Below are 16,599 nucleotides of genomic sequence, written 5' to 3' on the forward strand. Positions count from 1 at the left end.
TGCACCAGACTGGGAAGAGTGAATCTACAATAGGCAAGCAGCTTGGTGTGAAAAAATCAACTGTGGGAGCAATCATCAGAAAATGGAAGACATACAAGACCACTGATAATCTCCCTCGATCTGAGGCTCCACGCAAGATCTCATCCCGTGGGGTCAAAATGATCATGAGAACGGTGAGCAAAGATCCCAGAACCACACGGGGGGACCTGGTGAATGACCTGCAGAGAGCTGGGACCAAAGTAACAAAGGTCACCATCAGTAACACACTACAACGGCAGGGAATCAAATCCCGCAGTGCCAGACGTGTTCCGCTGCTGAAGCCAGTGCATGTCCAGGCCCGTCTGAAGTTTGCCAGAGAGCACATGGATGATACAGCAGAGGATTGGGAGAATGTCATGTGGTCAGATGAAACCAAAGTAGAACTTTTTGGTATAAACTCAACTCGTTGTGTTTGGAGGAAGAAGAATACTGAGTTGCATCCCAAGAACACCATACCTACTGTGAAGCATGGGGGTGGAAACATCATGCTATGGGGCTGTTTTTCTGCCAAGGGGACAGGACGACTGATCCGTGTTAAGGACAGAATGAATGGGGCCATGTATCGTGAGATTTTGAGCCAAAACCTCCTTCCATCAGTGAGAACTTTGAAGATGAAACGAGGCTGGGTCTTCCAACATGACAATGATCCAAAACACACCGCCCGGGCAACAAAGGAGTGGCTCCGTAAGAAGCATTTGAAAGTCCTGGAGTGGCCTAGCCAGTCTCCAGACCTCAACCCCATAGAAAATCTGTGGTGGGAGTTGAAAGTCCGTGTTGCTCGGCGACAGCCCCAAAACATCACTGCTCTCGAGAAGATCTGCATGGAGGAATGGGCCAAAATACCAGCTACTGTGTGTGCAAACCTGGTAAAGACCTATAGTGAACGTTTGACCTCTGTTATTGCCAACAAAGGTTATGTTACAAAGTATTGAGTTGTATTTTTGTTATTGACCAAATACTTATTTTCCACCCTGATTTACGAATAAATTCTTTACAAATCCTACCATGTGGATTCATGGATTTTTTTTCACATTCTGTCTCTCACAGTTGAAGTGTACCTCTGGTGCAAATTACTGACCTCTGTCATCATTTTAGGTGGGGGAACTTGCACAATCGGTGGCTGACTAAATACTTTTTTGCCCCACTGTACATGCATCACCCTCTGAGCTTCAGCAGACCGCAACAGTGAAACTCCGCTTTCTGTCAAGTGTAAAGTTTAACTACACATTTAATCTCTGAGACATGTTAATATCAGAAAAAGCAGTGCGAGTTCTACAGCATATCTCGGTTTTTCCAGATACAGAAATGCTGCTGTAGTTAATGGAAGAATCTGTCAGCACATCTCTTCAGGCTTAATTTGAGAGAGAAATGTTACAGAAAAAGCTCTAGTAGCCCATTACTCAGACTACCTTGTAATTAGAAAAGAGTGTTTTTTAAATTCAGATGTTTTTTTTCTTACTATGCACACATAAAATAGACATTTCTGTAATTTCATTGTTATCTACGACTTAATTACTTTGGTGTAGTATGAATAGCCATGAGGGAGCTCTTTATTAGCATGAAAACTTATGAAAATACATTCAGTCCAAAATTTTACACCCTTTGTGTTTTCAAAAGTCATGCAGTGGGCCGGATCGGAATCTTTGTTATCTGATTCTGGCCCTCATGTTTGATACACCAAGGTTCGAAACTTCTTTAATGATGAATATTTCCGGCTTGCAAGTGTGATAATAAATTCCAAAACCTCTTATTTTCTGAATATTTTATTACAGAAAGTTTCCACTGCATAACTTTAAAACGACAGCATAATGCCACTTTAAAATCCAGCCTGAAAAAGTTTAATTCAACCTACTTTAAGCGGTTTAATTCACAAAAAATGGAAATGCTGCCAAATTGAATACGGCAGCATTTAAAATCAATCAAAATACTAACCATCTGAGTATTGCGTAATAAAAAAAAGGAAGAAGAACAAATTGCACCTTTTAAAACAGATCTGGTGGCAGAACATGAAAATAAACATTTATATTGCATCTTCCCATCTACATCAGAGCAGCCACCCTGTGTCTTTTTGTCTTATCAGAATAAGAGCGTTTGAATCCAAAGGTGTCGTCAGTATATAGTGATGGTGCTTTGTGTGTTTGATAAGACTTGAAAAGACATTGTACATGAATGCAGTCCATCTATAAAGTGAAAAGAGCTTGAGGAAGGAAACGGGGTACCTCTGTTTTCCTTCAAGCCTGCAAATTATTATTTCACACATTTGACCTGCACACCATTATTGTGCCAACCTAAAACCAGCAATCACACAACAAAGCACAGCCTTTCTGTTTTCCTGGTAGGTTGACATTTGATTGCAGAGACAGGATTTCAGCTCCCTGACACCAACCTGCTGTATGAAGATCAGCTGGATTCAAGTCTTACACATTTATAGCTCACAATTATTAACATTCATTCACCTGCATACAGCGTGTAACAACAAAGAGCAACTGTTTCCATAAATCTGAGGTAGTTTTAACCTAACCAGCAGAGCACTTCAAGCTATTTAGGCTGCGGTCAGTCAGAGCGGCTGAATGACTGACAGCACTTCCCCGCAGCGGCCGCTGACTTTCAGCTCTGCCAGGTGGTCTGCTCGGGTGGGCCCTATGTTCAGGATGGCGACCGGCATCTCCCTGTCCCTTGCTGCCAGTAAAAACCTGTATCCTGAGTACACCTGAGAAACATCAACGAGGAACAACGTATTCAGTTAAGGAACAGTGTTGCTGAAAGCTAACAAACTGGTTTACTAGTTAATCCAAGACCTACCTGTAAAGATGACCCCATGACGAGCACCGCGTCCGACTCTGCCAGCCTTTCGTGCACAAACTGCACAGTTGCTTTGTTCACGGAGTCTCCAAAAAACGTGACCTCAGGCTTCAGTATCCCACCACAGTCATCACAGGAGGGAACTCTGAAATGGAGGACCTGCTCATCCTCCAAGAAGACGTCTCCGTCTGGGGCCACAGTGCCTGCCTGAGCTTGCCACTCTGGGTTTAAAGATATAAATCGCCTCTGGAGCTCCTCCCGTGCTGAGATGGCACCACAGCCAAGGCACGTGACCCTGAGGACGCCCAGATTTCATCCTCAAAATGTCTTCTAGTCAGTTAACATGCAAACAGACAGAATTTCCTAATAACTCCTGGTGATGCAGAGGGTGTGTGTTTTAATTACTGTCACCAAACCAATGTCTTTACAGACTGATGGATGTCAGTGACTGTTTCTCAGCTGTTCGTGAGTTTCTTTGGATCGTGGCATGATATATTGACTCGATTAGTGGCAGTGAAGTCCATTTTTCAGGAAGGGGGTAAATGCTTTCACAGAACTGTAGAATATAGTGGTGATTGCACATGAAAACATCACTAAAGTAATCAACATTTTGCCAATGAAACCTGGAAACTTTTACCTATGTGGCATTCTCAGTGCATGGCTTTTACTCATAAATAAGTAGTGTTTATACAGTACATTGTATTGTATTGTTGTAAGACTGCCATAACTTCTTAATTGACGCATATTGTCTATGATGCATATGTGAGTTTATGCGTTCTCACCTGTGGGCACAGCCGTGGAGCTCTGTGAGTCTCTTCTGACCTGCCTTTGAGTGAAGAGCATCTACATTCTGCGTAACCAGCCAGTGCAGCTTGCCCCTCTCCTCCCACCGCTGCAGGGCCTTGTGTGCAGAGTTCGGCCAGTGGGAGGAAAACTGCGGCCATCCGACGAAGTTTCTGGCCCAGTAGCGCTGACGGGACTTTGCGCTGCGGACAAACTCTGCGTACTGCATGGGTCGTCTGTCAGTGCGGGCGTACAGCCCGACGCCCTCCGATCGGTAATCGGGGATGCCCGACTCCGTGGACAGACCCGCTCCGGTGATGACAAACAGGCGTCTGGCTCGGGTCACAAAGTCCTGCAGCAGCTCCAGTGAGTGGGCGTCGGTGGTGCTGCAGGCGGGGACAAAGTTCATCAGCCCTGCAGGGACTGAGGAGGCTCTCCTTACAGGTGCTGTGTGTGGAGCCAGGACCCGCCATGGCAGCCTCATCATCTGCAAGCAGACGTTAAATAAACACACTTTTTGACACGATGGTTTTTTGTTTGTTTGTTTGTTTGTTTTTCCACGACAAATAAAAGATAGCGAGAAAACTACCCGCTTACTATCTTATAATACACTTGTTATACTTTTATTATACAGTTTTTAAGTTTTAATTTCGAAAGAAACCTCGAATATGTAAGAAGCATTAACAACACTTTCTTTTTACACACGTTTAAACATTTAGCTTGACAGTTAGTTTACCTTATTAGGGACTTACAGCGGTAGTTACAGTCAGTGAAGTCAGCAGCAGCAGAAAGTGACAGCAGCTAAAACGAGTTGTTGAATAACACAGCAAATCACTTATGAGATAACATTGGCAGGAACAGGAAATACCTATTTGATGGTAGCACCAAACACAGCCGCCTTGTAGTCTGGGAGTTGTAGTCTTAGTTGTATCTTAAGCTCAAGACATTTTTATTTGATGACACAGTCTCATTGAATCATTTTTAGTTTTTGTGACAATCTCAAATAAGTAAATAATAATAACAATAATCATTATTTTCCCTCCACTGTCCTGGACTGTTTCATTTATCTTGTGGTTTGGCCTAATTTACACTTTTGCCTAGTGGAGCACTGACTGTTGCTGATTCTAGGATGTTTTCGCTTTCATTTGCAGTATCATTTGTTTATCTGTTTGTTAGGTGAATTTTGCATAACTGTCATTCTGTCCTTTTTGTTTCTAGTCCTGCAGCGAGTGCATGGCTGGCCTCTGGCCACAGGTTTGGTGGATATACTGGGAGTTCTCTCAATATTTGCATTAACATAATTTGTTAGTATGTTCATTTAGTGCGGTATTTGTGGTAGCTTTCATAGTTTGTTTGCTAACAGAATACTCCTAGTGTCCCAGGAGAGGTTGGTTTGCTGCCAGCAGCTGAAGTTATGACTTCTTCCTTTTTTTCATAGTTTCAGTAAATCTTAATCAAGTTGTGGAGCCTGACCTACACTGACTCTTGTGGTCTCTTAACTGAAGCCTCTATATCCTTTTACTTAAACAGTAACATAAAGTCAGCTATGATGTCTACAAAACGGGAACAAAAGAGAGAAGTCTGTTAAACACACATCCTCTTCAGGGTAGCCGGGGGAGGCTGGAGCCTGTCCCAGATGACTAAAATCCCATTTAATATGCTGCTGCACCAACAAACTACTTGCAAGGCAACAAGATTTATTGCAAAGAAGCATTGTTACAACAAAGAAATAATCAAACAAACCCAAGCTATGTGTAGTAAAAAATGTACGGGACCTTAGGACCTGCTGCTCAACGTCAGCGAGACACATTGGACTGTCCGGCCTGGGTATTTTAGGTGTGCAAATTTTGTGAGTTCTTTCAAATTTCTTCTTCTCTACATATTTGAATTGTTTGCCTTTTTATCACTGCTAATGCCTTTTTCAGTTTGAGTGGTTTTTAATTTTCAATGTACTTATTTTGACCTACATCAGTTTTAGTTAAAATAATATATCTAAACAGAATAATATCAGTTTTATGTTTTTAAAAAACGTTTTACATTTGCTTTAAAAAAGTGCTTCAGAAATAAAGCAGATAAAGCAAAGTCAGTCCTGTTGGACTGTCACACACACTGTCCCAGGAGTCCAGATAATCTAAAATGTATTATTTTTATTATATGACTGAGCATCCCCAAATCACACAAAAGTGTGTGGGAGGAATAATCATGGAAACAAGAAGATTTCGCGCTCTCTCTCTGACTGTGATGATGAACAGCAAGCAAAGGAATACGTCTTCAGACAAGAAAAGGATTAATGTAGGTATCTGCCTTACAATATAAAGCCTAAAGGCGACTGCTGTTGTGATTTTGCGCAAAATAAATTGAATTGATTTCCTGGTTTCTAGGTAGTTTCGTAAAAGCAAGTCACCATCACTGCTTACTTTGAAACACCGGAGACTTTTTTTTTAATAAGCTGCTTTGTTTTGTTGAAACTCACTCGATCCTGTTCTTTGCATCCGTAAAAGTTAATTAACACAAAACAAAACACTAGCACCAAATTTATTAACGGTCGCCAGCGCAAAATCCTTTCTTCGCGTCAAAAAGCTACCTGGATTTATTAAAAAAGGGTCAGAGTTGGTTATACAACTAAAAGACTTGAATACATGTATTGTAACAGCTGGACATTTAAATGAATCATACAAACGCGAGTGCCTCCTGAAATTTATGAGAAAACGCAAAAACAAAAAATAAAAAACAAAAATCTAATAAAAAAGCTTCTGAATTTGTTTGTGGGATTTGTGATAGTTGGGAATTTCTTGGGAATGAGATTATGCTTTTTCTTTTCAGAGTGAGTGCGTAACTGTGAGTGAATGGCTCAAAATTGTGAGCACAGTGCTGAAAGTTTGGCTCTGTCCTGTATCTTCCCTGAGTCATCATCCTGCATGTGTTATGTGTCAAATGACTTACTTACTTACTCTGTATTATTATAATAATAAATTTGGCGTTAAATATTATCATGACAGGCATGTCCACTCAGCTCGTCTTATTTGGTTTTCTTGCATGGCAAATTCTACAAGTGCTGATGAACTGAAACCGATTAACTTACTGTTAATATTTTAGTTCCTCACTTGAAAACGAAAATGCATGCCGTGGTCCCATAAGGTCTTTTCAAAGTAAAAGTCATCTAGAGCGTCACACATGCATCCGAGTCTTGTTTTTAATCACATAAATAAATAAAATACCTGGTTGACCTCGTAGCTGTGATACAAAGCTCGTATAATGACGTACTTATACAGTTATGATCACAAACAGTGAATGGAAAGGGATGAAAAATTCTGGCAGTGGGCTGCAACATGAACTGAGTGAGGTGTCGTTGTGTATAGACGATCTTCGCAGCAGTAGTTTCGCGTTTAGGGGTTCAGGTCAGACCCCTTCCTCTAAAACGCGTTGGCTCTATGAACAGATCCTGTCCATTTGTGTATCCGGTAAGTTTGATTATTTAAACATATAAACTGCCGTTGTTCTTGTCAGCATCAGCTATCTGACCGTCTGCGATGTTGGCTTCAAACCGAAAATAAAACAGACCCCTGAGTGCGATGTCAGTGAGGTTATTTTTTAAGCTACGGTTTTGTGTTTTTAGCCTTTAAGTGACACTGTAACATTAGTTTGTTTTAGCGTCCTTTTTCTCTACTAATAAAGTTCACGAGTACCCAGAGCCACAGCCGCTGAACAATGATTTTTTTTAACTAATAATATTTTATCAGAAACATTTTCCTGTAACTAGAAGTAACGTCTTACCAATATAATGGCTGAAGTGTAATCCAATATTTCAAAGTATCCTGTAGTACAGGGGTGGGCAATTCCAGGCCCCGAGGGCCGGTGTCCTGCAGGTTTTAGATCTCACCTTGGGTCAACGCACCTGAATCACATGATTAGTTTGTTACCAGACCTCTGGAGAACTTCTTTTTTCAAAAAGCATGTTGATTAATGTCTCATAGTGTGCCTGTAGGTGTAACTAGACGGCAGAGTGCGAATGTACTGTTTATAAGATTGGGGAAACCTGCAGTCAGCTGAGACTGAAGAAGTCACTTGGATGAGTGATAAAACGTTTCTCCCAATGAAAACACTACGTCCAGATGAACAGAATCAACCTTTGGAGATTACACAACATTGAAAACTGTGAACACTAGACTACTAACAAACAGACAGGCAGACAGAACTGATTACATACTCTCTCTCTTTGGGGGAACAAAATTAAAACCTTGGATTACATAATTATAATGCCAGTTACAATGAAATGTAACATTGCTGAGATGCTGTTTCAATTAGAAAAACACAATTTTCTGTGCATCTTCTCCTAGAGGTCAAAAAGACTACTAAGACAATGACATGATAATCATCAGTCACTGATACCAAGTTTGATATGTATGAATGTGTAAAAACAAGCATACATGTTAAAAAAAATTATACCCCCTAAAACATTTGCATCTGAGTTTTTACATTTTGTTTTTTGTATCTTTGTTCCAGATGAATACTAACTTAACAACATATCCATATCTCCTGCACGTGGTAGTATTGTGATTTGATCACTACTTTGCACACCTGCTACTTAATGATCAACTGAATGTTAGATGAGTTTAGGTCAACCAGGTAGTTCATCTGGACAGGGAATATCTGGCAGATCAGGGATATCTTTGAGTTCTAACAACAGCATTCCAGTTGAGGTTCTCCTGACAAGTGCAGGCAGGTTAAGGGGAGTGCAGTTCTGGCAGCAGCTGAAGCAAAAACCCAGGTCATGCTCCACGGTCTTTGACCCAGTTTTTGAGTTTATTATGGTCTTGTGAATCATTCGTTTGGATAAGAGATTTTCTAGTTCTGTATTGGTTTAGTAGTAGTAGTTTTATATCAGTTAATCTTGAGTTTTGTTTCTCTAGTGCATCTGAGTTTTTTATTTCTAGTTCATGGTTCTTTGTTTTGTTATGTTAGTTCCCATTAGTGTCTAGTCTGTTCCTGGTCTCATATCTATATTGTCATCAGTGACTCCTGTTCTAGTCTGTTTAGTCTCCATGTTTCGTTATCCTTTGTTTTCCCGATCATGTTCCCATGTCTATCTGGTCTCTCTGTCCTTCCATATTAATTCATCTGTGGTCCAGTCCAGTGTCAAGTTCACGTGTCTCAGTCTAGAGCTGAGTGTGTGCTGTTTGCTTTATTTTGATAGTCTCCTGCCTCGTGTGTATTGTTTTTTACTTCCCTTGTCTCCTTAGCGAGTGATTAGCGTCAGCTGCGTACCCACCTGGGGCCTGTCCCGTCACGATCCTCTGTGTGTATATTGTCTGAGTCTTCCTCTGTTCCTTATCATGTTCCCCCTCATTGTGTCCAAGTTTGTGATACATACTTCAGTAACATTTAAGAATCTTCTAAGAACTGATGGAATTAAACTTGTTTAAATACCTGTTGAAGTAACTTTTTTTTTTGTTGCCCTCACTACTCGTTTTACATTCCTAGAAAAGGGACCAACCTCACAGGTGTAAACATACTGTGGGGTGTGTTTGCTCATCGTTTCTGCTGTTTCCTTTCTGAATTTTCCTGTAAATGACTTGTGAGTACAAAGAAAGTGCAGATCTGCCTCTGAGCAGCAGACATTTAGGATTGTGTTCTTGTTTCCTGACTGTGACCGGCTGCACTGTTAAGCTGTTGCTTTGCATTTTTCAAGACAACATGTGAGAATCAATTTCAGTCTACATTTATGTGTAAATGTTCTCCATCAGTGGACACGTCTATTCAAAAATCTTCTAAAATAAACCTCAGATAGTAGAGTGTGCAATAAATCTCAGATCCAGAGCTTAACTACATGTAATCAGTTTGTCTTTGTATTGTGTGAAATGTTAGGTTCATAAGTAACTAATAGGCCTCACACGTTACTGTTGTTGGTACCTTGAACCTGTTTGTTAACTAGACAATGCCACATAAATGTTCTTCACGGGAAGTGGTTTTGTTGACTACCACTCTGTTCACACCTTGTCTTCCCACAGTTCTTTTTCTTCCGTTCCATTTTCAACTGTACTCACACAGTGAAGTCTAAGTACAGTGGAAAAACAACGTAAACCTCTATATTTAACAGAGGAAATTACATCATATTTATTAAATTGAGAGAATGACAGTGTGTGAAAATCAGTTTAGAACTAAATAAAAAAGTAGTTTAACATTCATGACATGGTAAACAGTCTTCTATTATCACTGTTTGTACACGTGTTGGATATAAGTGAAACTAATTAAACACTTTTTCCCACACTTGAATAACTCAGCTGCTTCATGTAAAACAACCAAAGCTATAGATACCTCATGAATACAACATTTTTGTTGCTTCTTTGCTTACAGCTGTGATGGCTACCGCTGGCCACACCATAAATGTCAACAGCACTTCTCAGCAGTACACTCAGCAACCGACTGCAGCACCTGGGCCCTCTCAGTCCCACCAGAGAGCGTCCTACCAGCCAGCACCAGCTCAGCCTGATGACCCAGCTGAGCTCATGACCACATCACCCAGCCATGAACAGCCATTCCTAAGACCACCACCATCATACGAGGAAACAAGTTAGTTTGGATTTTGATCAACCCTGTATTTTACAAAAACTATGAAAACAATATATTTTTTAGACTAAACAGGTCAAAACAGGCTTTGAAAACCAAAACCGTGGCTCTCTGGAAATCCTCTGCTGTTAAGGTTCCAATTGCTGCTGTATAATATTTATTTTTACACTACAGAACTGCATTTGTTGGTAATATTAAGTTTTTTGGTATGATCATGGTCTCATGCTAAGTTGTCTTTCTGTTTCCAGCTGGTCCTGCCTACCCTCTACAACTGATGCCTTCCAGTGAGACAGTGTTCATCCCACTGTACCTATCAGAGGGTACTGTGCATGAGCACAACGGTCTACAGGACAGCACAGACTTCCTAACCAGCACTGCATGCGACCCTGAATTTGTTATACGCTAGGCTTAATAGTCATAGCGCCCCAAGCAGACACAAACATGATGCAAAATATTTGGCTCAAATGGAAGTATGTACTTTGAATGAAGATGAGACACAGCAGTGTAACTTGATGTATTTTCAATTTTATTCTTTAAACCAGTTTTTAGTGGCTCAAGTTATTTAGAAAAATTGAAACATAAGGTCACTGTTTCTCACTAATTGTCTTTGGCCTTATTCCTCAAGATCTCTCCCTCTTGTCTTTACTCTCTATCGGGGAAAGTACTTGACAGTCAGATTCAGTTGTCAGCAGTTAGAAGGTGTTTCAGTGTTCATTAGAAATGCATCGATGGATGCACATGCAAGATAAATATGAACACGTTAAAGAAGCTGACGTTAAAGTCAGGCGGTTGTACAGAAAATCATTGTGAAGTTAATAACTTTTGTTATTATTTTATTATAGTCTCTTATTATATTTTTTTACATTGGATACGGTTTGAGTTATAGATTTTAGAAAAACAATCAGTTGTTAAACAGTGCGTCTCTAGTATCTGTGGATATCGTCTCATCGCTATCTATGAATTTACTGCAGACCTGCGAAGTGCTGTTAACCCTTTTTCTCTGTGTATTTGTGTGCATTGCCTTGTAAGTCATGCCCCATGTGAATGAATTCAAAGAGTGCAAACATTTATTACTGAGGGTTTTTTCTCCATTCATGTCAGGTCAGCTGATCACTCACACTTCCTGAACACATACAGTTCCACTTTTTTAATGCATGTTGTTTTCAGTGTGTAAAAGATGCGTTTACACTGTATTATTTTTGTTAGGACATCACACGCTCCCCCATTGAGTGAGCTGAATTCTGGATCTGTAATTTATGCTCTAGGTAATTATTGAAATGAACTGACTGCTCCTTTGTATATACATTTTCTCACGGATAGATCGATGTGCAGCGGCCCTTCGGTCTCCCTTTACAGGGAGTGCAGAATTATTAGGCAAATGAGTATTTTGTCCACATCATCCTCTTCATGCATGTTGTCTTACTCCAAGCTGTATAGGCTTGAAAGCCTACTACCAATTAAGCATATTAGGTGATGTGCATCTCTGTAATGAGAAGGGGTGTGGTCTAATGACATCAACACCCTATATCAGGTGTGCATAATTATTAGGCAACTTCCTTTCCTTTGGCAAAATGGGTCAAAAGAAGGACTTGACAGGCACAGAAAAGTCAAAAATAGTGAGATATCTTGCAGAGGGATGCAGCAGTCTCAAAATTGCAAAGCTTCTGAAGCGTGATCATCGAACAATCAAGCGTTTCATTCAAAATAGTCAACAGGGTCGCAAGAAGCGTGTGGAAAAACCAAGACGCCAAATAACTGCCCATGAACTGAGAAAAGTCAAGCGTGCAGCTGCCAAGATGCCACTTGCCACCAGTTTGGCCATATTTCAGAGCTGCAACATCACTGGAGTGCCCAAAAGCACAAGGTGTGCAATACTCAGAGACATGGCCAAGGTAAGAAAGGCTGAAAGACGACCACCACTGAACAAGAAACACAAGCTGAAACGTCAAGACTGGGCCAAGAAATATCTCAAGACTGGTTTTTCTAAGGTTTTATGGACTGATGAAATGAGAGTGAGTCTTGATGGGCCAGATGGATGGGCCCATGGCTGGATTGGTAAAGGGCAGAGAGCTCCAGTCCGACTCAGACGCCAGCAAGGTGGAGGTGGAGTACTGGTTTGGGCTGGTATCATCAAAGATGAGCTTGTGGGGCCTTTTCGGGTTGAGGATGGAGTCAAGCTCAACTCCCAGTCCTACTGCTAGTTTCTGGAAGACACCTTCTTCAAGCAGTGGTACAGGAAGAAGTCTGCATCCTTCAAGAAAAACATGATTTTCATGCAGGACAATGCTCCATCACACGCGTCCAAGTACTCCACAGCGTGGCTGGCAAGAAAGGGTATAAAAGAAGAAAAACTAATGACATGGCCTCCTTGTTCACCTGATCTGAACCCCATTGAGAACCTGTGGTCCATCATCAAATGTGAGAGTTACAAGGAGGGAAAACAGTACACCTCTCTGAACAGTGTCTGGGAGGCTGTGGTTGCTGCTGCACGCAATGTTGATGGTGAACAGATCAAAACACTGACAGAATCCATGGATGGCAGGCTTTTGAGTGTCCTTGCAAAGAAAGGTGGCTATATTGGTCGCTGATTTGTTTTTGTTTTGTTTTTGAATGTCAGAAATGTATATTTGTGAATGTGGAGATGTTATATTGGTTTCACTGGTAAAAAAAAATTATTGAAATGGGTATATATTTGTTTTTGTTAAGTTGCCTAATAATTATGCACAGTAATAGTCACCTGCACACACAGATATCCCCCTAAAATAGCTAAAACTAAAAACAAACTAAAAACTACTTCCAAAAACATTCAGCTTTGATATTAATGAGTTTTTTGGGTTCATTGAGAACATGGTTGTTGTTCAATAATAAAATTATTCCTCAAAAATACAACTTGCCTAATAATTCTGCACTCCCTGTACTGTACATCCTGTACCTTAGCCTGTGTAGTGATATTGACAACAAAAATAATTAAAAATACACTTACCCATCGGGGCGCCGGAAACTGGTAGATTGCAGGTATGCCAGTTTGCCAGTCCAGCTCTGGCTGGTAAACCAAACCAGATTAATTAATCTGGCCTAAATATTGTTATGAGAGTTGTGAAAACTCATTTTGTCGTTATTGATTTTCTGGCACGGAATACCTTTGAAGTAGCAAATAAATTACGATCGATTAAACTTACTATCAATATGTTTTTTTCCTCTTATGAAATAAAAGTGTCGGAGTTTCGAGCCTGTGCGGTTTCGCCAAACTTGCAGTCGAGAATTTTCAAAGTAAAAGCCATCTAAAGCGTCAAAAATTAATTGTTAACATGCCAATTTTTACTGTCTTGATTTTAATTCGACAATAAATAAACAAACAGACTTCTGTGACCTCACTGTTATGGCCATGTTCATAAGAAAAGATGTGCTTATAGATCATGATTGTAAATTGTCTGTGAATGGAAGAAGGCGGTCAGTGGGCTGGAATATGCATTCAGTGTGGAGGCCACGTGTGTGGAAGATCTACAGCAAGTAGTTTCGCGTTAAGGGGTTCAGATCAGACCCCTTCCTCTAAGACGTGTTGGCTCTGGGTGTGCTCCCGTCCCATCGTGTATCCGGTGAGTTTAAATATTTAACTCTGTGTAGGTGTTCTTATCAGCATCACATATCGGACTGCGTGTTTCGGCATGCAGTCTGTGATTTTGGCTTCAAACCGAAAATAAAATTTAATTAAAAACAAAAAAAAACCCTGACGGCTATAGGACGATATCAATAAGGTTACTTAAAAAAACAAAAACCTTCCATTAACTCTCTAACATTAGTTTGTTTCAGTCACCCTTTACGTACAGTTAAACAGCACCCAGAACCACAGCCTCTGAAACGAAACTCGAGCTTAATTAACAACTCCATAAAGCCAACGTGCTTCTGCTCTGACCTGATCTGAATTAAACAACTGCTTATTATTTTATCTGAAATAATCTGAAATTTCGAGGGTGGAAAAATGCGCCTTGTAGGAGTCAAAATCGAAAGTGAGAAAAACTATGCTACAGTCAGCGAGGCAGGTGAAGATCAGAACAAAAGGAGTAGGCTACAGCAAAGGACTTCAACAATTGGGACATTAAGCAGATGCTGTCAGAACTGCCTAAAGGATTACGCACACCCCTATATAAACTGTTACTTGATTTAAATATGACTGCTGAATTTTTGTGTATTCTCTTACTGGTTTTTAATCATACTCTGGTCGCTATGCTTTGCCTCAATTTGATTTGGTGAACAATAAATCCCAACATTTTCTTCAGTTTTGTTTTTGCATTAGATAATTATTTCTTTGTTGTCTATTCAGACTGAACACTGTTCCTACACATCCATTTCCTGCTACCACTGCTGTCATGAGTGAAATGTACTACGTCTTTCTCGTTGGTATCTTGTCATTCTTTATCAGCTTCTGCAGCTACTTGTGCAAGATTGCTGCCAATGAAGAAGAGTGTAAGTACTCCATCACCACTAACAGGTGATACTTATAGCTGCACTCCTTCATTTCATATACAACGGCCAAAGCTGTAACATTTCTTATCTCTTGTTACTTGTATGCTTACAGCTGAGGTGGCTACCGCTACTCATACCTCTCATTCCCACCAGAGAGCCTCCTACCAGCCAACACCAGCAGAGCTCATGACCACATCACCAAACCATGAACAACCATTCCCACAAACACCACCACCATCGTATGAGGAAACAAGTTAGTGTGTCCAAAATATATTAGTATGGATAAGTGAAATATTGATGTCAGCTTTTCTACAGGCATCCAGACTCTGTTGACTCATGCAGAGCAGAGAAACTTGGGTGCAACGCAGTGTAATCAGTGTCCTGCCGAACACCAGAGACACAGAAATGATGAAAAAGAAACATGACACAAATTAGAGCAAAATTCAACATGTTTTTGAATTTGACTGAATCTAAATTAGGACAACTTTTCTTTCAATTAAAGATAATAACTTTTAAAATGAATGCATAATCTGATATTGAAGCTAATTTGTTACTTTAAGAGTGGTGCATTCTCAAATAGATCTGCAAATTATTGAACAAAGATTAAGAGTTGCACAAAAGCACACTGACCTACAGTGACAACACATTATATTAAGTTTGCAGATTAAGACACAATATTGTAGTTTCTTTCTCTTCAGAATATTTGTCATCTAATGCTAAGGTTCAAATTGCTGCTGTGTAATATTTTACTTATTCTTGCTGTTAAATTTATTTTTAGTGTGACTGTGGTCTCACGCTAAGTTCTCTTTCTTTTTCCAGTTAGTACACTCCACCTGATGCCTTCCAGCCAGACTGTGTTCATCCCCAGCGATCCACTGTACCCTTCAGAGGGTATTGTGCATGAGTACAACGGTCTACTGGATAGCACCGACTTCCTAACGAGCTCTGCATGCGACCCTGAGTTTGTTCTACCCTAGACTTAATAGTCACAGTGCCACAACCAGACACATAAATGATTCAACATATTTGGCACAAATGGCAGAATTGGAATGAAGATGAGAAACTGCAGAGTAACTTGGTTCATGTATTTTAGTGGCTAAAGGTAGAAATGCTGGGACAGTAAAGCTGCATCAGTGAGAACAATAACACTTGTTTTTGTTTGTTAAGGTAAAGTATCTCAGTTAGTTTTACAGGAACTTCTTTTCAATCTCTTTCTAGTAGCAGAGCACTTTATTTTCAGTTGTTTAAGTGAGAAAAAAAGAACTTACTGCAGTTTGGGCATGATTGTGAAGTTTAATAACTTCTTTTATTATTTTGTTATATTCTTTTATTATGAAAATTATTTTTTTCATTGAAGAAAAGTTTATTTGTTTTCTTGTGGTGTCACCTATAGTTCCTAGAAAAACCTTTGAAGTGCCTTGAACCTTTTCCCCTGTATTTGTGTGGATTACCTTCTAAGTCTGTTGGAAACAAAGAGTGAAACATTCATCACTGAGGGTTTATTCTGGATTCATTTTCCTTAAAACCTCAAGTTGTTTTTCGCCTACCAGCACATATAAAAACAGTTTGACAAAATAAGCCTCCTCTCGTTTATCTTAAATTGGGTGCTGATTACACTGTATTATTGCTGTTAGGACACCACTCGCTCCCTTATTGGATGTGTTCAATTCTGTAATTTACCCCCTGTTGTGTGTTGTGTGATAATTATTGAAATCAACTGACTGCGTCTTTCACTTACACCCCCCCCCCCCCCCCACCCCCCCAAATAAATAAATAAATAAATAATTCTCCCCCAAATATTTTCCGCTCACGTTTAGCATTTTTGAGAATTTACCCTGAGGCTCTTTGGTTAACCCAGAGGGCTTTGCACTAATAAATCGGCTGTGACAACTCATTTTGTGTTTGTCTTGACTTTCTTTCGTGGAATATCCTTAAAGTGAAAAT

The 16,599-nt window shown here is 40.1% G+C and overlaps 3 protein-coding genes across 7 annotated transcripts; 2 read left to right on the forward strand and 1 right to left on the reverse strand.

Moving 5' to 3' along the window:
- Positions 1–1,623: 1,623 nt before the first annotated feature.
- Positions 1,624–7,492, reverse strand: sirt4 (sirtuin 4). 3 transcript variants are annotated; one of them, XM_086292590.1, is made up of 4 exons: positions 7,399–7,492; positions 3,624–4,111; positions 2,842–3,136; positions 1,624–2,749 (listed from the first exon to the last, which is right to left on the reverse strand). In XM_086292590.1, the coding sequence occupies exons 2-4, from the start codon at positions 4,109–4,111 to the stop codon at positions 2,597–2,599; spliced, it is 936 nt and encodes a 311-aa protein (XP_086148716.1). In that variant the 5' UTR covers positions 7,399–7,492; the 3' UTR covers positions 1,624–2,596. The 3 variants fall into 3 exon arrangements, with proteins under 3 accessions (XP_086148716.1, XP_086148713.1, XP_086148714.1); XM_086292587.1 differs by lacking the exon at positions 7,399–7,492 and adding an exon at positions 4,361–4,478; XM_086292588.1 differs by lacking the exon at positions 7,399–7,492 and adding an exon at positions 4,377–4,472.
- On the forward strand, positions 5,363–11,786 carry LOC147330785 (uncharacterized). 2 transcript variants are annotated; one of them, XM_086292594.1, is made up of 3 exons: positions 5,363–5,473; positions 9,979–10,194; positions 10,440–11,786. In XM_086292594.1, exons 2-3 carry the CDS (start codon positions 9,984–9,986, stop codon positions 10,595–10,597), a joined length of 369 nt encoding a protein of 122 aa, XP_086148720.1. In that variant the 5' UTR covers positions 5,363–5,473; positions 9,979–9,983; the 3' UTR covers positions 10,598–11,786. The 2 variants fall into 2 exon arrangements, with proteins under 2 accessions (XP_086148720.1, XP_086148719.1); XM_086292593.1 differs by lacking the exon at positions 5,363–5,473 and adding an exon at positions 7,028–7,085.
- Positions 11,787–11,797: 11 nt separating this feature from the next.
- Positions 11,798–16,389, forward strand: LOC147330786 (uncharacterized). Of its 2 annotated transcripts, none has more exons than XM_086292591.1 (4): positions 11,798–13,787; positions 14,513–14,655; positions 14,768–14,908; positions 15,475–16,389. In XM_086292591.1, the coding sequence occupies exons 2-4, from the start codon at positions 14,559–14,561 to the stop codon at positions 15,630–15,632; spliced, it is 396 nt and encodes a 131-aa protein (XP_086148717.1). In that variant the 5' UTR covers positions 11,798–13,787; positions 14,513–14,558; the 3' UTR covers positions 15,633–16,389. The 2 variants fall into 2 exon arrangements, with proteins under 2 accessions (XP_086148717.1, XP_086148718.1); XM_086292592.1 differs by having other exon boundaries at positions 14,612–14,680.
- Positions 16,390–16,599: the final 210 nt, after the last annotated feature.

The sequence above is a fragment of the Aulonocara sp. 'chitande type north' Nkhata Bay genome, linkage group LG5 (genome assembly GCF_057382095.1).
Source record: "Aulonocara sp. 'chitande type north' Nkhata Bay isolate Kocher_YH1m ecotype deep benthic linkage group LG5, A_spYH_male_GT1.1, whole genome shotgun sequence".
Classification (NCBI taxonomy): domain Eukaryota; kingdom Metazoa; phylum Chordata; class Actinopteri; order Cichliformes; family Cichlidae; genus Aulonocara; species Aulonocara sp. 'chitande type north' Nkhata Bay.